The following is a 26486-nucleotide window of genomic DNA, read 5'->3' as shown; positions in this document are numbered from 1 at the left end:
CTCAGTTAAGCAACACAAAAATTGCAACTGTTGGGAAAAATACCAAAGTACAAAAGTTACCTCATTTCTCTTGAAGGAATTTTGTTTGGTTTTCTGGTGTGAGCTGGACAGTTGATAATCTCAGAATGATCCTATGTCGCATGAAATACAGCATGGCATAAACCATGTCATGATTTTATCATACCTGTTTCTTTATTATGGCCATTACAAAGCATGGGATATTGCTATTCTACTAATTTCAAGTGACATACTTTTAATTACACGATAACAGCCACAAGTAGTGGAACATTTTGTTTTTGTTCTTACTCCTGTTGTTTAATAAACAGAAGAGGACTTCAATCATACAACATCTGTAATTTTATAGCATATACAAAGTGCCAAGGGACCAAATTTACCAATTTATTTTACAGCCTAGAGGATACATGAAGGCAAGGAGGTTTTGTGGAGATCTGGAATTGCCAGGTGTCTACCTCAGGTGCCAACTTTCAAGAATTCATTATTTTTCTTTTGTCAACTTGCCTAATTGTCCTGCTGCTTAGGCTAAGCTGTAGCAATTAAGTTGGCATTGCCATCAAAATACAACAGCTTCAACTTCATATTGGCATGCCACATTCCTCCCCCACCAGCACTGCTGACACCAGCATTTGCAGGCCAAATGGTGAATTGTATCAAAAAGAATACAGCAGTTGAAAAACAGTCATTTTCCTGTATTTTTCCCAGGTGGCAGCACTGGCTTAAATGCATATAAATCTATGATGTTGGTTAGTTTCTGTGTGGAATAAAAATTACCTCCATCATCTCCCTCTAAGTTTTGCAACTTGTTCAGATGCAAGCTAACTTTAGAATCATTTTCTGCTTTGTTTTAATGAAGTTCGGCTGAAAAATAAAAATCTGAACCTCCACAGTGCAAACCCCAATATTCTGGTTAAAACAAATGTATTCTCAGATATTTGAAAATTCTTGACTGGATGTAATTCAGCAAAGCTTTATGTATTTCTACAGAGCTAAGGAGCCAGTCTTGAAAGAGCAAGCAGACAGAAAAGCAGTAGATCCTCCCTGGAGTCGGTGACAACTGCATTCATCTTGGAAGGGAGCAAAACAACTTTAGCCATAAAGGGTAAGACATTATTAGTAATAGAATTCTTCACATTCTTTTCACAAAAAGACATTTCATATTACAAGACGATATCCTAACAAACTAGCCTTAGATGGTTTGGTTGGATTGAGTCTGCACAGTGCAATGCCAACATATTATACGTTCTCCTGATCAAGCAAAAATTAAAGTAGGACAAGCTGTCCAGTCCAGATTGGGTTATTTGGTCTAAAAATACAGTTCCTGAATACCCATTTCACATCAGTATGAAATAACTCAGATGGCAACAACCAATTTCTTTTCCTGCAAGGTAGAGTTAGTACCTCCACATTACAATTTCCCAGGACTCTCATTACAATACCTTGCTATAACTGCTACACAGAACATCAAGTTCAAGCCGCTTGGACTGCAGTGGTTTAAATTTCTGGGCTCTTTTAGCCTCAGATTAATTTCTCTGAAGGGAAGACGGGGTACCACAATCACAGCTAAAGCAATTCAGCTACATTAAAGACTAAAGCTAAAGAAAAGACCTTCTTTTTCTGAGTCTCAGGGAGAAAAAGAGAATTTATGTTCAGTGGAAGAAGAGACATGCAACTCGGGAAAGTACAAGGAAGTTGCAAGCATATGCAAGGAAAAAATGAGAAAGGTTAAAGCCTAGCATGAGCGCAACCTGGCCAATATGGTAAAGGATAACAAAAAATGTTCTTACAAATTTGTTAACGGGGAGAAGAGGGCCAAGGAGAATCTCCATCCTTTACTGGACATGGTGGAGTACATGACTACTGAGGATAGGGAAAATGCTGAGGTTTTTAATGCCTTCTTTACATCTCTATTTACTAGTCAGACCACTTATCCCCAAGGATAAGTGGTCTGACTAGTAAAGTACTAGTACAGTCTGGGATGGGGTGCAGAAAAAACACTCCCAGTTCAGGTGGAAACAGTTAGAGACCTGCTGCTCCACCTGGACTGTCACAAGTCCATGGGGCCAGATGAGATCCACCCGAGGGTGCTGAGGGAGTTGGTGGATGTGATTGCCGGGCTGCTTTCCATCATCTATCAGTGGTCATGATCATCCAGAGAGGTCCTGGCTGACTGGAGACTTACTAATGTGATGCCCATCTATAAGAAGGGTTGTAAGGAGGACCCAGGGAACCACAGGCTTGTCAGCCTGACCTTGTGTCGTGGTTCCGCTCGAGTGGGCAGCCGAGCTCCACCACAGCCGCTCTCTCACTCCCCCTCCTCAAAGAGGAATGGGGAGAAAATATGTGAAAAGGGCTCAAGGATTGAGATAAGGACGAGAAAATCACGCAATAATTATTGTAACGGGCAAAACAGACTCGGCATAAGTAGATAGTAAGATTTATTGCCTACAACTAACAAGCGAGAGAAGTGAGAAAACAAAGGAAAAAAAAAACAAAAACACCTTCCCCCCCATCCACCCTCTTCCACCTCCTCCCCCCGAGCGGCGCAGGGGAACGGGGAATGGGGGTTATGGTCAGTCTACAGCACTTCTTCTCTGCCGCTCCTTCTCGGTCACTCTCGTCCCCTGTGCTGTGGGGTCCCACCCATGGGATACAGTCCTTGATGAACTGATCCGGCGTGGGCTTCCCACAGGCAGCAGCTCTTTCAGAACTGCTCCAGATATGGGTCCGTACCACGGGGTCCATCCCTCAGGAGAAAACTGCTCCAACCTGGCTCCCCTACGGGCAGCAGCTCCTGCCAGGTCACCTGCTCCTGCGTGGGCTCCTCTCCACGGGCTACAGGTCCGGCCCGGAATCTGCTCCGGCAGGGGTCTTCCACAGGCGGCAGCCTCCGTCGGTGCAGGGCCACCTGCTCCACCGTGGTCTCCTCCACGGGCTGCAGCGTGGAACCCTGCTCCACCGTGGTACTCCATGGGCTGCAGGGGGACATCCTGCTTCACCATGGTCCTCACCACAGGCCGCAGGGGACTTCTGCTCCGGCGCCTGGAGCACCTCTCCCCCTCCTTCTACACTGACCTTGGTGCAAGGCTGTTCTCTCACTCCCTTGACTCTCCCGGCTGCTGTGTGGCGCAGCGTTTTTTCCCTGTCTTAAATATGCTCTCACAGAGGCGCAAAACAACATCGCTTATTGGCTCAGATCTGGAAAACAATGGGGCCCTTCCCAAACATGGGGCAGCTTCTAGATCTTTCTCACAGAAACCACCCCTATGGCTCCCTGCTACCAAAACCTTGCCACGTAAACCCACTACACCTTGGTGCCAGGAAAGGTGATGGAACAGATCATCTTGAAGGCAATTGCACAGCATGTGTAGGACAAGCTGAGGATCATGCCCAGCCAGCATGTCATGAAAGACAAGTCCTGCCTGACCAACCTCATCTCCTTCCGTGACTGGGTGACCCGCCTGGTGGATGAGGGAAAGGCTGTTGATGTAGTCTACCCAGACTTCAGCAAGGCCTTTGGCACGGTCTCCCACAGTATTCTCCTGGAGAAGCTGTGGCCCATGGCTTGGGCAGGTACACTCTGTGCTGGGGTAAAAGCTGGCTGGATGGCCGGGCCCAGAGAGTGGTGGTGAACAGAGGGAAACCCAGCTGGCGTGGAGTGGCTGGAAAGCTGTGCAGACAAAGAAGATCTGGGGGTGCTGGTTGATGCTCGCCTGAACATGAGCCAGCAGTGTGTCCAGGTGGCCAAGAAGGCCAGCGGCATCCTGGCTGTGTCAGGAATGGTGCAGCCAGCAGGACCAGGGAGGTGGTCATCCCCTGTACTCTGCTCTGGTGAGGCCGCATGTCAAGCGCTGTGTTCAGCTTTGGGCCCCTCACTACAAGAAGGACATCGAGGCCCTGGAGCGTGTCCAGAGAAGGGCTACGAAGCTGGAGAGGGGCCTAGAGCACAAGTCCTGTGAGGAGCGGCTGAGGGAGCTGGGGTTGTTTGTTCTGGAGAAGAGGAGGCTCAGGAGAGACCTCATTGCTCTCTGCAACTACTTGAAAGGAAGCTGTGGGGAGCTGTGGGTCAGCCTCTTCTCAAAGATTACCAGTGATAGGACTAGAGGGAATGGCCTCAAGTTGCACCAGAGAAAGTTCAGGTTGGAAATGAGGAGAAATGTCTTTTTGGAAAGAGCAGTCAGGCATTGGAATGGGTTGCCTAGGGAGGTGGTGGAGTCACTGTCCCTGGGGGTGTTCAAGGAAAAGTAGCTGGTATGGTGCTGTGATTTGGATTTAGGAAGAGAATAATGATGATCACACAATGATGGACTGAAAAGCCAAAGACTTTTCAGCTTCTCGCTCTGTCCTGACAGCGGGCAGGGTGGGGGTGCAGCAGGAGCTGGGAGGGGACAGACCCAGGACAGCTGCCCCAAACTGGCCAAAGGGGTATTCCATCCCATCTGGCATCATGCTGGACAATTAACATAGGGGGGCTGTGCGGGGTGGGGGGGACCGGCTGCTGGGGATAGGTTGGACATTGGTCAGCAGGTGGTGAGCAGTTGCACTGTGCATCACTTGCTTTGTACACATTATTAGTAGGTAGTACTATTACCCTTATTGTTATTATTTTATTTTCTGTCCTAATAAACGGTCTTTATCTCAACCCACAAACTTTCACTTTTTTTTTTTTTTTTTTTTTCCCAGTTCTCTCCCCCATCCCACTGGGAGGGGCAAGGAAGGTGAGTGAACGGCTGTGTGGTGCTTAGCTGCCAGCCAGGTTAAACCACAAAAGTGGTTGAGTGTCAATCCATTTAATGCTAAATGAAACTCTGGAGAATTTCTGCCTATTTCATAAATAGACTTTAATTTCTCATCTTCTCATTTGTCTGACTGAAAATTTCTAGGGCGAGTTTTACAGTACTGCTGGGCATTCCCAAATGCAGCCAGGGGAAGCTCTGCTTTGAACATGGAAAGCACTATGACTGTAAAATAATTCCATAGGTACCTAAAACCAGGCAGTAAATCTGACCTTAATTTGGCTGGGCTTCAATTTCCCACGTGTGTGAGATAAATACAGACACAGTGAAAATAAATTCCTTTAAGATCATGAAGCACTCTTGTACTAGAGCAGCAAGCAGCAGAAATGATTATATGAACATTCTGTTTTCAGAGAAGAGCTTGAAATGTGCAGTACATAAGCCCTGGGGCCATACACTGAAGACGAGGAGAAAACAAAATATTTAAAAGTTGCTCCTTCAGTGAGTGCTCATTGAAGGAAAGGATGTGTGTGGGGAAGAATGGCATGCAACCATTTAGTTAAGAACCAGATCATCTTGTATATAGGTATAAGAAAGCCAAAATAAGATTCCACAAACAGCTTTGTGATATTTGCTGACTTTGAGTGCCAAATTTGCCAAGCATTATGTTTTTTCTTTTTAAGTCTTGCTTTCACTCTTGGTTTCATCAGAATAAAATTACCAGTGCCCAAACAAGTGGAATAAAACACTTACAATGTAATGATACTGGCTGCTGAAAAGTGATAAAATCAAATCTGACCTCACCCTTAAAAAAATACACTAACCCTTCAAATACGAAAGGTTTCATTTGCTTTTAAAGCCCAGACCTGATTTTGTAAGAAAGATTCAAAACTGTAAAGCTCTTAGACTAATTCTTAGAGCTCTAGACTTATTATAGCAGTGCTCATTAGCAACCGTAAAGGTACTTCACTATAATTTTTTTGATTCTGTTTCTCAGGCATTCATAAAATGAAATTAATCATTCATTTTGGACTTGAACATATAAAAATTGTACATTTCAAAGAAGCAAAGAAAAGAAATAGGATTTTGCCATTCTGACTTGCAGCACAAGTGTTAAAGCCTCAACTACAACGTTTGCACATACCAACTGTTTATGATAACAGTAGTCTTATTTTGGGCATTACAAAATTCAGTTGATGCTTCTACTATTTTTTAAAGCATCCCTAACACACTTGTGCACAGCCATTTCAAAGACTTTTTAATACCTAGAACTGCAAAACATACAGGCAAATGATTGTGTCCTGCATGCCTCTGGCAGTCCATTTACCACTGATTAAGGACTCCTGTCTTACTGAAAGCTGAATAGTGGCTAAACTAATCAAATTCAGCAGTAGATTAGAAAGAAGGAATAGGACTAAATTTTCTGCTCCAAGCTGAACATTGTCATGACAAACAATTTGGCAGATGCTGATCTAAATGCTTTGGGATTTGTATATCAAAATTGAATAGCCATATGCTTTCCACTGAAATGTGCCAAAGGTTCTTGAACAGCTTCTGAATTTTGTTTACACCTGTGCATATTAATATGCAATTAAGAATTGTTTTAATACCCTCACTCCAAAGACTTACAGCTTGAAGAGACTCATAAAAAAACCTCTGTATATAATCTAGATTTATAACTTTTTATATATTCATGGGCAATTCTGACATGAAGCAAGCAAGCAGCATAAATAAAAAGTGCATATGGAGTCAGGCTAAGCACTGCCAGGCATGGAGTATTCTACAGTAGAAAGCTAAACACACCTTTTGTCACTTTTTCCTTCTCCTGAAGCCTGTTTTTATTCTACACTCAACCACCACGAATGAGTTTCCTGTCTTGCAGATAACAAGCTAGCTCTTGGCTGAATTTTGGCTGGAGTTGTTCACGTGGGGAAGCCACACGGTTCAGCCACCCTTGGATTGACACCATCTCCACCTCTGCCAGCCCAGCCCATATACTGGTGGGAAGCACCCCTTCATTACTTCCACGAAGGTTTGGAAATAAGCTACTCTTTTCAAAATCTTGGCATTAACTATGACTGCTTATCACACTGATTCAACACTAGTCCCTTTAATCACTGAAAACAACAAATGGTGACATGACACCCAACACAGAACTAAATTGGCTTTTGAAAGGTTAACTTACCTGTTTCTGTACAAGACAATACTTATGAAGACCACAGTTCTACTCTGTGTAAAACATACATTAAAATACCTACTCAGGAAAAGAAGATTTAAGAAGAAAGGATCTATTTCAAGCATGAATTTGCTGCTTTGTTCTATTCAAATGCAAAACAGTGTTGTTGCTTATTATATTGCCACTTTCAACATTGCTTAATTTACATAAAAATTAGATTCTTTTGCATTCATCAAGCATTCATGGTTATCTATGTATATTGAATATATTTCCATGTCACCATCCATTGCTAGATAATTAGTGCCTGCAACCCTTACCACATTTCGAACAGTGAAACATAATGAGATGTTATTTAACATCAAGTTTTCATTCAGCAGATGAATAGCAATTTCCTACCCATCTTCACCTCTCCTGTGTCTTCATACTTTTTTCTGATCTACTATACTTAAAGGGGATGCACGTTTCATTTATGTGATAGGCATCCAGTCTACTGAAGTTAAACAAGCATTCAACACAGACATCTAAATGCTGACCTTCTTCACCTTCTTTGTATTACCTTCTCTTCAAGTCATTCTACCTATTCCAACATATGGACATACAAGACAGAGGAATTTTCATTGAGATCAAGAATATCTACTTGAAACACTAGAATATTATTTTTTTTGGTATAAAAATATTATACAATTTTTTGTCTTGCACAATGACAGATCCAGAACCTTATCCCAGTACAGTTTGAAATTTTCCACCATTTTCAACAAGTGAAGGACATAGAGAGTTGAACAACAAAACAGACACTTAGAATTACCTAACATAACTTTGCACCAAATTCCAGAAAAATCCCTGCAAAGGAATTCTTACCTCAAACATGAAATACGATAGAACTGTTGTTTCCTCCCACAAAACCCAATGTTTCTATTCTTAGTACACAAAGACTAAGCAATATTGAGGTACTGCAATAGCCAGGGCACAGGCCTGATACCAACAACTTTGTCATTTTCCTCCTTACTAAGATGCTTACAGCACTTTACAGCTTTGGGACTAAGTTGTGCTCACATCTACTGCTCTTGGGCTAAGCACTTTGGACCAAAATTTATCTTTGGTTAACAAAAAGACTACCTGCTGTTTTGTTTTTGTTTTTGTTTTTTCCTAGTGGAAATTAATTCATACTTCCTTTCTAGACCTGGTGTTGCATTCATTTACTTTCAAATACTGACAAAAGTTCATGGAAAAGCTACAACTGCATGCACAAGTAGGACCCATTACCCCAGATTCCTGCACCCTGCCCAGCACGTCATTCAAAATTCTGGTAGAGATTTTACTGTCCATCCCGCTTCCTTTGGCAGCTTTACTTGACAGTGGTCTCCTTTCAGTTCTGATAGACATGATAACTCAAGCACATAACCCATTCAAAACAAATTCCTTTGAGAGCCACCAGCTGGCAAACTGGCCTAAAGACAGCAAGTTTGTCAGTGGGGTCCATATTATTCAAGGCTGTTCAGAAAATAGCAAGGCTTTTCAATAGCCTTTGTTTATCTTGTGACAAAAGCCATTGAGCATGTTATTCATCTTCTTATTATTTGTTCATAATTTGCTCCTTACTGTTATGTTTGTGTTTTGCTTTTTTTTTTTTTTTTTTTTTAAACAGAAATCTTTTTGTGAAGTGTTATACTTTTGGGATAAAAACTATACTGGTATTCCTTTTCAAGATAACTAGTCTCGGAATTTGTCCACACCAGATATACATAGAAAATGACAACATTCCTGAACATTTTCCTGGAGGAAAATACAACATGATGCTTCTGCTTCATAAAGAAGAAATACAATTTAGTAAAGTAAGTCAGTGAAGAAACATATCAACTTGAAAACTGGAATGATTTTTTTTTTTTAAGAGAATGAAATCTGAGAGTTAGAAGATGCTTGTTTTGTAACCTATTCAAATAACCCATTTGATATTGCACTGCTCCCTAAAACATACTCTGGATTATGCATAGATATAAAACGTTATTTTATTTATAAGATCTAGGTTTCATAATGCACTGTCACAGTATACATCCTCAAATCCCTCTTGTTTCTTTCATCTATCTTCAGAACTTTCATCCTTTTGTATTTGCAAGAACTCTTTAACTAAAACAATGAAATTACCAGACTGGCAAAAACACTTTTGTTCTCTCACTCAAAAGCATACACCACAAGAGGGCTACATTCAATCTTGCTTTCTGAAATTCTTGTTTCTGGGCATTTAGTTATGCAATCTGAGCATTCAACCCTTTTCTTTATTTTACTTTGAAAACATGCATTACCTTATGAGGCTATTGACTTGTAGGTCAAGACAGAGCATGCAGCTAGTGAACCCTGGATTTTTTTCAAGCCACATGTACCTTCCCAACTGGGTTCCTCTGTCAGCTAAGAGGAGGCAAGGGAGCAAGACAGTCAAACTCATTCTGAAAAACAGCACTGCCACCCTGGTTTATGGTTTAAGGACGCTCCAGGATATTTTGCAGACTGAGTGTCCTCACTTTGGTCATATTCTGAGCTAGCTGGACCCTATGTTGGCTTCATTACCACAAGTTTTTTGGTTTGTGTGTAATGCTGCCCTAATCTTGCTATGGTGCTTTCAGTCAGTTCAGAGGGAGTGGCAGAGTGAAATCATTTTGCTCCTAAAAAAATTATGGGGGATATATCCTTACTGCATAAAATCACAAAGAATAAGAAATAATTTCTTTCTCTAACTGTACTAACAAGGTTTTAGAATGTGATCCTCATCCTAGACAATTTTTCAAGTAAGACAGAAAACAGCCCATCAAAACCCCTACATATATACACACCTTTGTATGTAAGCAATAGTGTACCTTACATGAGAAACCTCACCATGCAAGCCATGGACTCATTATATTCTATCAGCATTTCCCTGTTCGATTTTAATGAGTTCTGCACTGCTCACTGCTATCCAAACAAGAACATGTGAAAAAGAATATGCTGCTGGGTGGTTACGAAATGCATGGGGAACAGTGAGAGGCATGGGACTGAAAGTCAAGAGAATTTATCCCGTCAAGGAGGTGAATAATCTTTCCAAATGTTTTCTCCTCATGTACAACACAATTATTAAAAATCAGGGATTACGTATATAATTTAAAAATGATTGCATGCTTACATGCATGTCTCAGTGTGTAATGTCAACTGAATTCATTAGCACCACAGGTAGAATAAATCCTAATCAATCTCCATGGCTTCTCAGCATTGTTTGGAATGTATTATTAACAAGTTTATTAGATATTTCCAATGCTGTGGACATGCAGCGTGCACTACGTGAGACAGCTGCAGCTTAACTGACTGCTACCTGCTTCAACAATACTGGTGTACTGGTGTGATGGCTGTTTCAGACACACAAAACCAAAATCTCTGCCTCAAAAAGACACAGTCCTCACAGATATGCAAAGAATGGGAAGAAAAGAAGGAGCCACATAGCTGCTGAGCATATGTTTCGTTTCTTTCTTTGATCCACACTATAAGAAGAGCAAAGCAAAGAGTTCATAGAGAAAGCCAAGGAGCTTTCAGGTCTTTTGTAAGGAATGCTTTTTTAGGTAAGTGAAGACAGAAGAAGGACTGGTTAAATCACAGTGGTGCTGCTGATGAACCCAGAGAGCACTCAGGCAAAGAATCCTTCTGAGGGAAGATTTTTTTAGAAGCATCCCAGCAGATTTAAAGAACAGTAATTCTTATAGGATTTTAAATGGGACTTGTGTCCCTAAGGTCTGTGTGTTTGGCTTTTCAACATCAGTACCCATAGCAACTTCCAGGCAACACAATCGCGCCACTGCTCACAAATTCCAAAGCGTCTGAAGCGTTTTTGAGAATGTCTTTCTTTTTATTTATTGTGCGTATTATGCTTTTCTCCTAGTAGATGTGCTTATTGTCTCCATAATGCCACAAACCATCAGGACAGGCTGGCTCCTTTCAGTGCAGCAAAGGACTGGTTATCAGCATGAGCCAACCAGAAGGATGCTCAGGCCCCTGCTTCTGCAACTGTTTCATAATAACTAAGAGCATTTGCTTTTAATCTCATACTGCAACATCAACAATGACCAGCAACACAAAAGAAAAAAAAATCAGTGTTTCATATACCTACATGTAGATAATACGTACGTCAGAGGTGCTTATTTTAAGATACAAGCACTAGCTTTTTACAGTAAGAAATGGGACTGGGGAGAGAGATGTCTACAGAGAATGTACATTAAACTCAGTTCTCCAGTTCTCAGCTAGCAGCTATTCCACAGGACACTGACATTATGGGAAAATATGTTCAAACCTTGCATCTGTACATACTTCATTATAACAGTTAATTCACATTGTACAGATCTTCAAAGAATTGGCATGGCACGTACACAGCAGAGGGAAACTCTTCCAAGCAGAGGGAAACTCTTCTACCAAAGTTTGGTGAGAACATCAACAGCAAAGACATTATTTCCTTCCCTCCAGAAGCCTGCAGTTCAGAAAAAGGTTGACAAATGTCTTGAAACAGCAATATTTCAGATTACATACTAGGTGAAGAGTTGAGTTTATGCTGAAGTTTGTGTTTTGATAGAAATCTATTTTAGAAAGCATTTATACTCTACTACAATTTTTCCCAAGCTCCTCTGCCCTTGTATGTTTTTCGTTTTGCAGTATCAGTACCATAGCAACACCCAGGACTCATGAATGTGGAACTGCTCTCAACATCTCTGGAGCAGAGTCGTGCAAATGACTGCCAAGCTCAGGGATCTGAGTCAGCCTGGAAAAGTAAGACGTTGGGCTAATTTTTGTATACCCTGAAAATAATGGCAGGGGACTGGGAGGAGAGCAAAGGGAAGAAGGAGATGAAGCTGCAACAGTATTAAGGAATGAAAGAAAAAAAAATGCTTACAGTTTAATGATGATTAAATTTTGCAACTAGAGGAGATTGCAAGTTTTATTACTATCTTACAGATTTGATAGCTATATCAACAACTTTAGGGTTCCAACATTTTCAGTAACTGAAATGATACTCCATGGACCTTCTCCCCTGCCAGCAATTACTCATATAGAAAAGTGATATCAGAAATAAAAAAATACATTTATAACAACTTGATGGAAGTGAAAAGAGCCAGCATCTGCAAAAATTGGAAGAGTGGGTAATTCATTAAATATGTTCGAGAATCTCCTCTACAATACAACGCTGATTTGGGATTAGTCTATTCAGTGTGTAGATGCAATTTTTCTAACAAAACACATCAGGAAACATCATCTCCTAACTGAAACTAAAGCAGTATTTTGTCCTGAAAAAGTATGTTTACTCTCTGCTCAAGACTTCTTGAAGCAATTATCTACCTTATTAATAAACAGAGCTGAGAAATGGATATGGTGTGTACAGCATCTGGTAATGCCACGTGAAATAGATAACAATACTATTCTGACGTTTAGAGTAATTAATTTCTACTTCAGCAATAATTATACTACTAATGCAACCAACAACACCTGCAAAATCATGGATCATGGCCTGACAAGAGCAAGCAGTAATAATCTTGAACTTTACATGAGGCTCACCTATTGTAGGTCCTGCAGCCATTAGTCTCTAAAAATAATAAAAACAAAACAAACAAACAAACAAACAAAAACAACAACAAACATACAAAAATCTCAGTATTCTGACATACACACACACAAAAAAAGAAAATCCCCTTGATAATTTTTACATCATTCAGTAGGCTTTCTTAGCATCAAGCCAGTCACAAGGATGTCATGAACAAGCCCACCAAAGGGACAGGTTCTTGTTTTGTGTGGACTCAGTGGAACATAGAAGCATTCCAAGATACTACAGTGACCTAACCTTACTGCTGTGAGGGACACTATAAGAACAAAAATAATGAAAAAAATGCCATCTGATCAGATGACTGACCTTTTGAAATAAGCACCCAGAGAAATGCTGACCAAGTCTAGACTAGCAGATATACCTCATTACACACATTCATTTCACCATCTAGCCAAAAATCTTAAACAAACAGAATAATCTTTCATTAAAATGTCTTGAAGAGAAGACAGATTTAAACAATCAATCAGATCATGAACGTCATCAAATCAGAATGTCATCTTTAATTCTGAAGAGATTTATTTAGCTTTTACTGAACCATCTTTTTCCTGAACTCTTATTTGTCAAGCAAGACCTTCACTTCTACCCATGTGGTAGGCTACCATCACGCTAGGCTTGCACTTGCAGAAATTAAGAAGTCCCCATTTGCCAGTCATTAGCACACGTTTATCACAGACACTGTATTCTGAGTGAAGGGAAAATGCTGAAAACCCCTAACTGCTGGCAATTTTTATTTTTTTTTTTAACATGGTTAGCACAGCTACTAGGAATAACCTGTGAGGAGGTAAATGGAAAATGATCTGCTACATGGTTTATCTGCTTGTCACAAGCCATGACGCACATGTAAGAGAGCGTAAGAAGATTACTTCAGTTGATGGATGTTGATAGGCTCAGGATCATACAACCTGAAATATTTCTTATGAGTTGTACGGATGTGTGGGTAACAAACCCAAGAATCTGTCAAACTGCAAACACTACAGCTAGCAGTTCTGACATGAAGATACTGGAAATACTGCAGTGAAATGCTGCACTCCATTCTCAGAAAACAATAGAGGATGGAAAGAGGAAAGGATGGGGTCTGAGAGATGAGAGTAGCTTGGAAAAAAAACACAACTCTTTCCTAGAATGACTGAAAAAATGGGCTGTTTGACACAGAGGTGAGGTGAATAATGCTCCAGTAATACATGAAAAAAGAGAGGGGAGGAAAAAATGTGCATCACAGGCCAGAAAATATCTGACAGAAAACCGGTGCTTGCTCTGAGATGACGCCAAAGTGTGCTCATGCAGATGTTTGCAAGATTTGGTAATCATTGATGGTTAGCACAATTCTGGAAGAAGTCAGTCTGCCCTCTCCCATGCTCCTGCTTACAGAGAGAACTGTCACTGCCTGCAGCAAAGCATGACAGCCTCCCCTGGATTTTCTACATCACTGAATTTCACAGACCTGCCCAGTGACAAAAGGACATTTTTGAGCAAGGCGTTTGATTGGTTTTTGTTTGTTTGTTTGTTTTTATGAACTAGTTTATTATGAATTTTCTTCCAAAACATAAAAGGCATACAAGCTTCAATTTATACAGAGATAATTTTCTACATCAAAGGCTATGCTATTTACTGCACAGGTTCCAATTCATATGAAAGTACAATTACAGTTACAATGCCAAACAGTAAAGCTTTAAAACTGCATTTTCAGCTAAAGAATTGCTGTAAGCTCTTTCGCAGCAGCTCTGCAATTTCTAACTATCAGTCTTACTCATAAAATGACTCTGGGAGGCACACATACACAGAGCAAAACAGCTTGGGAAGAAAGAATTTCCTTGCATTGAGGAATGATATCTTAGAGTTGTTGCTTAATCTTTGCAAATCTGGCAGACATACATGTGAAATTAGTTGATTGAGGACTTCATGTGGCCACTTACACCTTCCTGTTTTCCAAACAATGTGGTTTCAGTTGACACATGCACAAAACAATCACCAGAAACAGGTCAGAGCTGGTCTGAGAGGTTGCACTGCTTATCAATGCTGGTCAGTGTACAAGCTCTGGCCCCACAAAACTCACAGAGACTTTGGTAGTGGTCCAGCATAACATTCTGGGAGTCAGAAATCTGTTAGATTATAAAAAGTGAGGATAGCTTTCATTAGAACAACAGATCTAGATCTTATTGTGATGTGATATGGGTCCTTTCTATGTACTGCATCTCTGTTAAACAGAATATGAAGCGGGCACGAACATGAAAACTGCTGAAGACCTGCTTCACTGTGGTTCCATTGGACCAAATAAAACCTCTGCAGACACTTCTGTTCTCAAGACCTGCATGCCTTACTCACTGTTTATGTGAAGAGGAAACAAACTTTGCATGTCAGAGTAGGAATCAGCTTATTTTATACATTCAGCCATACAGCCCTTAACCCTTAATTATGGACCCACATTTCACACCTGTGTTGATTTTCCTTTAAAAAACACAAATATAATGCCCTCTGAAATTAGTATTACTTTGATTTATATTTGAAGGAATGAATGACATCCAGGTATTAAAGACATATAGCAAGTGTCAAAAAGAGGTCAATTAAAATTTAATGTTAACAGAAATGATTGCCTGCAATAGTACGAACAATCTTCTAATGATGCTTTAAAACCTTAGCTCTGTCTGAACCCTTACTGTTTATTTAGTCCTGAGAAAATACTTAAAAGCCATGAGGCAAGCTTAAGAAAACATTCATAAACTACTTTTTTCCCTTGACTCTTTGACTACAATTACAGATATTATGTTAAGATAATATATGCAATTCAATGAATCCAGACAGTATTGAATCAAACTCAAAGGTATAGTTTTCAATCTCTTTGAAACATAATACTAGAGACGTGTGAACTTTCAACATAATTTGAAATGTTAGGAAAACTTTATGAAATACAACCAGGCCTGAAAACCTAAACTTAATTTCTGCTAACCTTCTTGACCATTCAGAGAAGGATCTTAAACCAGAACATCATGACCATTAAATAAACCCGAAGTGATTTTAATTAACCTTGTTAGAGGCATGCTTATAAAAGTCTTATTTAAATTTTTGATTATTTCTGTCATTTTTCAAAAACCCACAGGTTGTAAAGATTTCCCTTAATCCAAGTTCTGCCAAAAGTAACTCCATGTGTGTGACATCTACTCTGAGTTGCAAGCTCAAAAAAGGGATTTGATAAGAATTTAGGCAATGATCAAAGAGAGGTATGTAATGAAGACTTTAAAAAAAAATAAGTCATGAGCAGTCTTAATTTTGGTGTCTCGAGTTCATTTTCCATTGCTTTTTTATATCAAAACATGATGTGACTCTGTATTTCCAAAAATGCTCACCTATGTTCACTACTTCTACTACTTCCCAACTCTTCCTTGCCAAGCAAGGCTTCCAGCAATGAAAAACCTACCAGCAGGTCCTTATTTTTTTTAATAATCTCAAACTTCTCCCTTTGGCAGGCAGAGTAACCAATATGTGGTAAAGATCTGGAATTACTTACCCAAAGAAATGCAGCAGAAAGCTCTAATAATTTTTTACCAGGTGCTGATTCAGAATTTTCTTGCCAGTCTCTTTGATGGAGGTTAAGTAGATATATATTTTTTTAGCTCCCATAATCTCAGAAATTAGTTAGGAGTCACCTTAGCAGCATTTAATAATTTAATCAGGTAGTTGAAATAATGACCATAGAAGAGCGAGAAGAAGGCCAGAGGAATCTGTGTTCATTATAACTGGCAAAAATCAATTTGCATGGCTCAGAAATTTTTGCCACCTATGGAGAGCAAAAACCCTGACAGCCACCAGGGCTATGTTGTTACTGTATAGCTAGTGCTTCCTCTAGGAAGCAACTCCCTAGCTAAGACACAAGCAACATTTAACTGAAGGTTATTTTTTTCCCCAGTTCTTCATTTCCTATTCAGAAGGGTCACTAATAGTTATTTTTAGGTAATAACAGGTAATTCTATCTATGCATATTAAACAGTGTTCTTGTCAAATTATTACTATTTTTTCTAACATTCAAAAACCAGTTACATTTCTAATGACATTTCCCTCCCTTCCTCAGCCTATTTTGGGAGCAAAATAACGTGCTCAGACCTAAAGTTAAGACACTTCAAGCCTTAGAAATGGAAAAGAGTGTAAACACCCTGTCCTTAACAATCCTGTGGTGTTTTTTACTTTATTTTTATTTTTTCTTACTGCTGGTATCAGAAATTAGAATTGTACAAAAGGCATTCAAATAGTACAAATAATCAGTCAAACCAGAGCTGGATGATAATGCTAGGTGTCAATGCTATGTGCTATCTATACCTGGACAGATGACCACCTGGACATCTACCTTTTATATACAAAATAGCGTATATATAGGCAGGTCTGTAATACTTGAAAGTGTTTTAATGTAAAGTGACTACAGTTGGCTTGTCCATATAAATAAAATATTTCCACATAAATTGTCCATATCTGGCACACTTGCAAACAATTGAAAAACAAGTCTAAAATTAGTAAATAATAAATTAGTATTTTAAAATGCTAGCTGAACTGCATTCTCACACATACATTACTACCTAATACTCTACAGTTATAATGTTTGTAGCTTATAATGGCTATTGTTGTACCAAATAACTAGTGAATTCAATGCTAGAGGGACATTATCATTTCACATAACATTTGCCTGCCTTAAACAGAAGTAGAGCTTAAAGCACTGGAAATTTGCATAGATCTCTCATGCAAGAGAGAATCTCTGCATCTCTTGTACAAGAGAAAAGTATTCTTATAAAAATAGAAAATGACTGTATAGCCATAAAAGCTCATTTCTGAGGTAAATATAGAATCTACTATTTTTTAAGTTGATAATATTTCAGGTTGAAATCATTCCTTTAACTTAAAATTTATTCCAGCCTAGAAATATTATTATGCAATAGGTTAATCTAGTGCTGAAAAGCTTTAAGTAAAACAAGTTTTTGAAATTTCATGTATGAAAATTTTTTCATTACAGCAAATTGAGTAATAAACATTCAAAGTACATGAAAATGTCCACTGAATGTCAGATGGTCAAAAATATATTGACTATATCTGTGGTCAAACAGATATATAGTCCTTTACAGAGAGTGTCCAGTTGGACAAAATATCAAAGTATTTGCTGTGATTTTGGTGTATCTGCTCAGTAGGAATGTGGTAAAATGCAAGTCAACCCTACTTCTAAAAGCTAAAAATTCTAGCAAGGAAAAACCTACCAGCAGGTCCTTATTCTTTTTAATAATCTCAAACTTCTCTCTTTGGCAGGCAGAGTAACCAATATGTGGTAAAGATCTGGAATTACTTATCCCAGAAGAATGAACCTATAAATAAGTCACTTTATATCATGCTTATATCATGTTTATTTTCTTCAACCATGCATTCATATATACTATGAATATTCACTCATCTGTATTTGAATTGCTGCCCTATCAGTATTATTATAATGGTTACAGTTATGACCTAGAGACTGGCAGAAGTCTCATCAAAATGCCCATTTCCAGAACAACCCCCAGATGTTTCATTCTAACAAGCAATTGCACCTCTATACTCTGCTCCCTTGATATTGGGAATTGGATTCAGTCTCTAACACCAGATGAATACAGGGATGGAAGATTATTTCTAGGTAAAAAGCAAGTACCACACATTCTCTCACCCACTGAGCTGCCAAGCAACATAACTCATATTTCACACAGCTTCTCCAAACCACCATTGCATCGAAAAGCTAGCAGCACTGGGCATCTTCATGTTGCTCAGCATTCCCGCTGTCCATTGAATACACCAATGTGTGCTCTCTGCCCCCAAAAAGATTTTCCTTCTACTTTTAAGAGAGGGCAGTGTAGCACGTCTGCACGTTCAGACTGAACCCTGCAACCACCCTGTTGGGATTAAGGAAAGGTATAGACAATAAGGTCCTTGGGTTCTTTTTTGCTATTTTCCTGAGGTAGACTGCTAAACAAACTACACTATTTAAAAAATGCAAAAATATTGATCTTGTACAATACATATCTTCTGATGATATTAGCATCCCATATCAACTCTCTCAAATCTCTCCACGTTACAATCATTTAAGTATGGTTGCAAAGAAAAACCTTTTTTGTGTGATCAGTATACATAAAGCATCTCCGAAATCACTTCAAGCAGCCTTGTGAATATCAACTTCTACAACTGTGTTGAGAGTGGTTATCTTGAAGACAAAGAAGCGTGCACAAGCACAGAGCAGCATTACCTTCCCGTAGACATTCCACCACAAACGTGAATCCCGTAGTTCGCGGATGTAAGACGTACTCATATTTTCGAAGTCCGTTCTTTTCAGCAAAGTCATTACTGCGGGCTTTGGTACTTTCTGAAAGAGAGAATAAAAATTACCATTTTCTATTAGTGTGTATGTAGACCAAGACTTAAGGATCATTCTTGTATGACAGCAGTTCACACAGAACAGATGTAAAACAGCTTTTCAGACAGAGGCAGACTGCAAAGTGCTTCTGGTTAGATATGTATATTTTGGTATTATGAAGAGCAATGTGGATTGCAAGAAAAGCCTTTTTACCGTGTTATTACTTTTCAGAAAATACTTAGAAAATTTTTCATATTTTTGAAATGCAACCTGAAATCTAGAAATTAAAATTTAATAGATCTTCTTAGGCTTCAGTGCCTGTTTTAAAGTGAAATGTGTTAATGACTTCACCAACTGTTTTTTAAACTCAAAGACACAATGTACAGCAATATAGGTTTGACGTTGTGTATAGAAATACCTTGAGTTCAATGAAAACTTATTTTGGAAAGAAAACATTAAATGGAGGAAAACAGTTAATCGAACACATTCAAACAGTATTTTACTTCATTTTGAACTTGATACATGTTATTCATCACCCTGTGCTGCACACACATAACCCACTACAATTTTTTGACCTAGTGCCCAGTGCCACAACACATCCTTGTTCCTGTACGCACAACACGGGTTAGGATCTGGAAAACCACCTGGCTAAACCCCATGACACACGGATTTCAAAACTCTGGCAAAAAGAATTCTCTCCAGAGTAAAACAAAAGTTTTTAAGAGCCAATTCTTACAACTGCTTACAGAGCCCACTAGGGCAGGAAGACATAGACACCAAAGTGCTTTTTATGAAGACAAGCGGAGAGGAAGCAATTTATGCTCTCATACAGAGACTCTTCAAAGCAGAAGTCAGCAGCCAAAAGGCCTCTGCTGGCTGCACTTACCCCTTCACCGCGGGTACTTCTGCACCTCATCTTGGACAGCAAGAGAAAGGACATATACAACATTCCCATGGCAACATGAAAAAATTCAACTTTCTCAACTAACTTCTTTAATAACTAGCATTTATATAGACTCCTACAGATGTTGTAAAAGATGAAATCCCAGCAACATCTGTGGAACAAAATCATTGCCTAAGCAATATATAATCTTTCTCCAGGAGAAAGAGCTCTAAGTACCCACAGTTAACCTCAACAGAGATGAAAAATAAACCAGTGGAAAAACATACCGTTGCTTAATAACTCAACAGAATTGATACTTATAGGTAAGCTCTTTTCCTTGCACTTATCATAATTTTTCCCTGTAAAGGAGCAATAGCACTTGTGGAAAAACCAGCAACAGCAGTATGATATGCCTTTTTCACAGTGATCCATCTTTCTTTTTACCCTAAAATACAAGAGCTCTTGGGTTTACCAGCAAGTGTGGGTCTCTCATAAAGGAGCAACTACCAATGAATAAATGCTATACCATAGTAGTATACTGAGGAATTTTTCCACTGTAACCTATCGTTAACTGTACAAGGTAACACGTTATATATATGCTTTTTATCCACATAGATTATCCATAATAAGATTTACTGCACAGTTCTCCTGACCATGTGATTTGGAGGAAAGGAAAACTACTGCACAGGAGGCAAGCAATTCAGTAAAGAGCATCCAAAGATTTAATTCTTGCCAAATTTCCAAAAAAGTACAAACACTTGAGAATATTACCTCTTTTAAAAGCACTGTTAAAATTACTGAATGTGAGATATTAAAATTATAGTTGGCTACATAAATTAATCTTTTCTTGGGCATATGCATCATGTCATTCATCATATGATCAGAGTACCTGTTTTTGTCTGCTAGACGACTACTACTTCATTCAATTTTGGAAACAGACTATGGTGAATCAGTGAAGGGAACTTGCCTTTAGGATCCCTGCTTCTTACGGCAAAACTTGAACAAGTAGTCATAATCAAGGCTTGGAGTGGCATAGGAGAGAGCAATCTGGTAACTATTAAATGTTCCACTGAAAAGCTGGATTCTACCTCTTAACCATAACTGTATCGTACTATTAGCCCAGCAACCTAAACTCTTTATGAAATTACACTGATGATGAGGAGTTTTCCTTTTAAAAGCAGACAAGTCAAAAGCTTCTTTCCAGATTCTGTGGTGATTCAAGTACATGCTTGAAATTAATTTATAGCAAAGTTTTTAAGCTAATGTGTTGTTTCTTTCAAAGGACTTCCAACTTCTTCAAATTGGGACATTTCCAATCTGCAAATCAGGTCACTCAAAGCTGTGAGATATAAGTCTATATGTCCACTCAGTAGAACTGTATTTCAAAGGGCAGGATAAAAACAAACTTCTTGGTGTTTGCAGAACAATCCTACTTGCACCACAGGAAAAAAAAAATGAATAAAAGAAAAATAAACATGCAGCTTATTTTTCTAAACAAGAACTAATTTGCTCTTTAAAAAAGGTTTGGGACCTCCATTGCCCATTGTCTTCAAGCAATCATCTTCAAATATCCTTATTCACCTCCTTGCACTGGAAAAAAATCACTGTAAATATCCATAAACATCTTCCAAATTTCCTTTTATTATAATTCCTTTCTAAAAACATAAGCAGCCAGACAATGGTGTTCTAGCCAACACAATTCAGCTACTTATAGACAGCTACAAGTCTATGGGGCCTGATGACATCCATCCCAGGGTCCTGAGGGAATTGGCTGATGTAGTTGCCCAGCCTCTCTCCATCATATTTGAAAAGTCCTGGCAGTCAGGTGAAGTCCCCAGTGACTGGAAAAAGGGAAACATCACTTCTGTTTTTAAAAAGGGTAGAAAGGAAGACCCGGAGAATTACAGCAGTTTTGGAAGGTTGAAGCGTTTTTGATGCTATCCTGAAAGGACAGGATAGACTTTCACTATAGGAAAAAGCAAGCATAATACTCTTCCTCCCCATCCTGCCTTTCCTGGCACTTGGGAAAAACAAAACAAAACACCAGTATGTTATTCTGCTAATATTTACATACAAATGTACTGACTGCTATCTTATCTGATGCAAGCACCTTGATGCCTATTGCTGCTTGGTATCTGAGTGTGAGACACCAGTGCCTAAACGTTCTAGGGGGAATTCAGAGCAAGTCTGCTTAGTACAGGGTTCAACAAAAGGCCATAAGGTGGTTGTTCCACATTATATGAAATCTAGAGTTTAGAAAACTGATCCAAGAAATTAGAAATACATGTTATATCCTCCCCTCCTCTTCATATATAAAGAGAACTTACACAACAAACAACTCTTTAAAATCTCTTAATCAGCAGACCAGGCTACACTGTCAACGCTATAAAACTTGTGTGGATGCTTCAGCATTCTGCAGTCAAGACTGCAATATTTGTAGGCAAAAGACTAAAAAAAAAAAAGAAAAAAAGAAGTGTAGGATGCCTTTGCAAGTCTGATAATAAGAATACTTCCTTAAAAAGAGGAAACGTATGTTCTGTGTTTTGCTTCTAACCACTTCTAATGCAAAATGCATAAAGCAGCTCTTGAAGCAGGGACTGGAACTGAGCTTGATTTAGGTGTCTCTAATCCCAAAAGGTCACTCACATCCATTGGCTAAGGGTAATATTCTCTCTTGATACCTCACTCAGAAAAAAAAAAAAAAAAAGAGTGAGCATTGCTTTCTAGAAACAAATATTTCATTTTTTCCTCTGTAATTAAGCCAAAGTAAATCTACCTCCTAACTTTTTACTCATAGAATCACAGAATCACAGAATCACAGAATTTTCTAGGTTGGAAGAGACCTCAAGGTCATCGAGTCCAACCTCCAACCTAACGCTAACAGCCCTCCACTAAACCATATCCCTAAGCTGTACATCTAAGCGTCTTTTGAAGACTTCCAGGGATGGTGACTCCACCACTTCCCTGGGCAGCCTGTTCCAATGCCTCACAACCCTTTCTGTAAAGAAGTTCTTCCTAACATCTAACCTAAAACTCCCCTGGCTCAACTTAAGCCCATTCCCCCTCGTCCTGTCACCAGGCACGTGGGAGAACAGGCCAACCCCCACCTCTCTACAGCCTCCTTTAAGGTATCTGTAAAGAGCAATAAGGTCACCCCTGAGCCTCCTCTTCTCCAGGCTGAACAATCCCAGCTCCCTCAGCCGCTCCTCGTAGGACTTGTTCTCCAGGCCCCTCACCAGCTTCGTCGCCCTTCTCTGCACCCGCTCAAGCACCTCGATGTCCTTCTTGTAGCGAGGGGCCCAAAACTGAACACAGTACTCGAGGTGCGGCCTCACCAGAGCTGAGTACAGGGGGACGATCACCTCCCTAGCCCTGCTGGTCACGCTGTTCCTAATACAAGCCAGGATGCCGTTGGCCTTCTTGGCCACCTGAGCACACTGCTGGCTCATATTCAGCCGACTGTCCACCATCACTCCCAGGTCCTTCTCTGCCTGGCAGCTTTCCAACCATTCCTCTCCCAGCCTGTAGCTCTGCTTGGGGTTATTGCGCCCCAGGTGCAGGACCCGGCACTTGGCCTTGTTAAACTTCATGCAGTTGACCTCAGCCCATCGGTCCAGCCTATCCAGATCCTCCTGCAGAGCTTTCCTACCCTCAAGCAGATCGACACACGCACCTAACTTGGTGTCATCTGCGAACTTACTGAGGGTGCACTCGATGCCCTCGTCCAGATCATCGATGAAGATATTAAAGAGGACCGGCCCCAGCACCGAGCCCTGGGGGACGCCACTAGTGACTGGCCTCCAACTGGACTTGGCTCCATTCACCACGACTCTTTGGGCCCGGCTATCCAGCCAGTTTCTAACCCAACGAAGCGTGCGCCAGTCCAAGCCAAGAGCAGCCAGTTTCTTGAGGAGAATGCTGTGGGAGACGGTGTCAAAAGCCTTGCTGAAGTCAAGGTAGACCACATCCACAGCCTTTCCCTCATCCACCCAGCGCGTCACTCTGTCATAGAAGGAGATCAGGTTCGTCAGGCATGACCTGCCTTTCATAAAGCCATGCTGACTGGGCCTGATCGCCTGCTTCCCTTGTATTTTAACTCCTTGGTTCCATTTTCTCCTATAAAAAGGAGGACTAAGAAGAATGATTTATTTCTATGGACAAACTTCATTTATGGGTTTCAAAAGTAATACAAATTCTAAAGGCAAGAAGTGTCCAGCAAGATTTCAAATGCTAATGCATACAGTGTAACTAGGGGTGTCTGCTACCTCCATCTAACAGCTACAATTGTGCCACAATCCTTTAGCTTTATTGACAAAACAGGCCAAACATTCAATGTTAATGCCATGAGGAATTCCTTTTTTTTAAAAGTCACATGCAAATCCTGTATGTGTCAGATATGACCCTCATTAGAACAACTACATACACGTGGATGTAAAACCTTCCCTACACTGTTGCCTGGTCCTATTATTTAGGTTAACAATTATGTCACTTGGTAACTTTTTAAACCTGCATACTATGCAGTAATTTCTGTGACTCTTAAATTAAATGAATACTTAGCTCAGATTTTATACGGGTACTCCTACAAAAATACGTGCTGAAACAAGGATGCATTCAAGCACTTGTATTGTGTTGATACACTGCAAGAAAAGCATTATCATTTGAAGCCCACTGAAGTCATCTGTTTCCTGCATGTTTACTGCAGTCATATTTTTCAGTTTAAAATTACTTTTTCAGCCTGCAGTGCACTTGTCAACTTACACAGAACAAGAATTTAAGGGTTATAGCCACAACCTCTTTTTTTTTTTTTTTTTTGCTTCTATGCTGCCTTTGATCACAAATGTAATATCACTTGATTATATTTTTTCCCTATTTATCTAAAACATTATGTTGGTAAATCCCATTAATTGCATTATTGCTTGAAGTTATTGGAAAAGTTCCTATGTCAGCAATTTCATAAAAGCACCATACCTCTGAATTTCATTTGAAGTGTACAGGACAAAGAAATTATGCCTAATACATTTCTTTCATCTTCAAGTTATAAATCTTTAGGAAGTTAAAACTGATTTTTAACCCCCTGAAAACCAGAGGAGAAAAAGTGAACAAAATCGTAACATTTTTAAACCAAATTGTATCAGATTATATTTTTAATTTATGATCTAGTTTTGAATTAAAACAAGAATTTCTAGAATTTGACTTTGAAAGATGCCAAAACACAGTAACAAGCTTCATTTGTGTTAGTTTAAAGAATATTGGGATCTACTGCTCCAAGACCTATACCCAACAAAAAGATAAGTCTATGCTTCCTGTGAAACATGTAAGCAGTACTAATTCACCTTGAAAAAGCTCACATGCTTTTACATATTCATCTTTATCCAGACTGATGTATTTTGCTGGATGTCACCCAAAAGAGTGATGAATTTCCCTCATCATTCTACTGGAATGCCAACTTGGACAACTTTAATATAACTACTTCTAATCAACCTTCAACTATTTTTTTCCTTTTTTTTTTTCCCCTACTACTAGTGACCTGAAATTTGAATATTATGTACTATGTTCTCCTTTAATCTGACTTGTGATAAAAGCATGCATATACTCTTATGATTTCAAGTACTCTCAAATGATGGTACCAGGCAGTGAAAAAATAAATGCATAGTCCAGAAATCTCTCTAAGAAAAAAAAAATCCCCATTTATCTATTATCAGAGGTTTATATAGAGAGCTTAATAGCTCTATTGGCTCACAGTTACTATTTTAAGAAAAAGTTAAGCAATTGTTCTTATCTGTGGTATTTTCAAACTATTACATGTTAAATCAAACCAGTGCTTTTGAACGATATTTTTTGCATTAGTAAGGTACTTGAACTTTAATAGAAAAGAGAAAATCCAACTGCAGGTCTGTGTTACCTTCTAGACAGAATACTGTTTCATATCACAACTGCCTAAGTTTGGGCTTTATCAAGACTTTCAACTTCTTTTCAATTTATTTTTTTTCCAGCTGTTCCTTAAAGCAAAAAGGTCTGTGCAATCCTGCTTTGTCCACCTGTCCCTCTTAACTTTTGAAGTTACTGACACCTGCCAACATAGTTTGACAGAGACAAGAGTTTCATAGATAATTAAGCTCCACTGAAGATTTTAGAAAAAATAATAGCAGAACAAAATGGGAACCCCCAATAATAGAGATCTTAATGATGTGAAAAGCTGGCATAAACTCCACAGGTATTTAGGCTTTCACACAGCATGCGGCTGTCTGTCAGTTAACACGTGTATTGGTAAGGATGAGCCACAGCACATTATGCCTTGTGCTGAGACAGCAGCAGGAGAGATTTGTGGGAATGTCACATGGAAGGAAACATGAAAAAAATGAAGAATTGGTGTGAACAAGAGACCATCTAGGGGTGCAGACATACACAATGAGGCTTTAACAGGCCAAGAGCAATATAGCCACTTTTAAATGTTACTGCTTTGTAAATAATTAATACATAGAGTCTTCTAAGGAACACCTAGAAAAACAAAAGAGTGAGCAAAATGGTTATATTTTAACTTTCCGGAAGCATTATACTTATAGTTGCTTATTTTCTTCATAGCTTCAGAAAGTTTAGCTTCTTTTTTAGCAGTTACGATGAAATACCTTTGATGAATTTAGCTTTAAGCTTGAAGTATTCCAGAATGAAAAGATGACCAACCTATCAGAAATAACTATCTAGTCATTACCTCAAAGCCTATA

General features: G+C 39.3%; 1 protein-coding gene across 4 annotated transcripts in view; it reads right to left on the bottom strand.

Moving 5' to 3' along the window:
* LCLAT1 (lysocardiolipin acyltransferase 1) overlaps positions 1-26486 on the bottom strand; it is a 93790-nt gene that overhangs the window by 26887 nt on the left and 40417 nt on the right. For all 4 annotated transcript variants that reach the window (XM_084515582.1, XM_084515585.1, XM_084515583.1 and 1 more), the window contains exon 6: positions 18774-18890. In XM_084515582.1, coding sequence (XP_084371708.1) covers positions 18774-18890 — 117 coding nt within the window. The remainder of the gene's footprint in view (positions 1-18773; positions 18891-26486) is intronic.

This window comes from Aythya ferina (assembly GCF_964211825.1).
Source record: "Aythya ferina genome assembly, chromosome: 3".
Classification (NCBI taxonomy): domain Eukaryota; kingdom Metazoa; phylum Chordata; class Aves; order Anseriformes; family Anatidae; genus Aythya; species Aythya ferina.
This window is presented reverse-complemented; position numbering and strand designations above follow the sequence as displayed.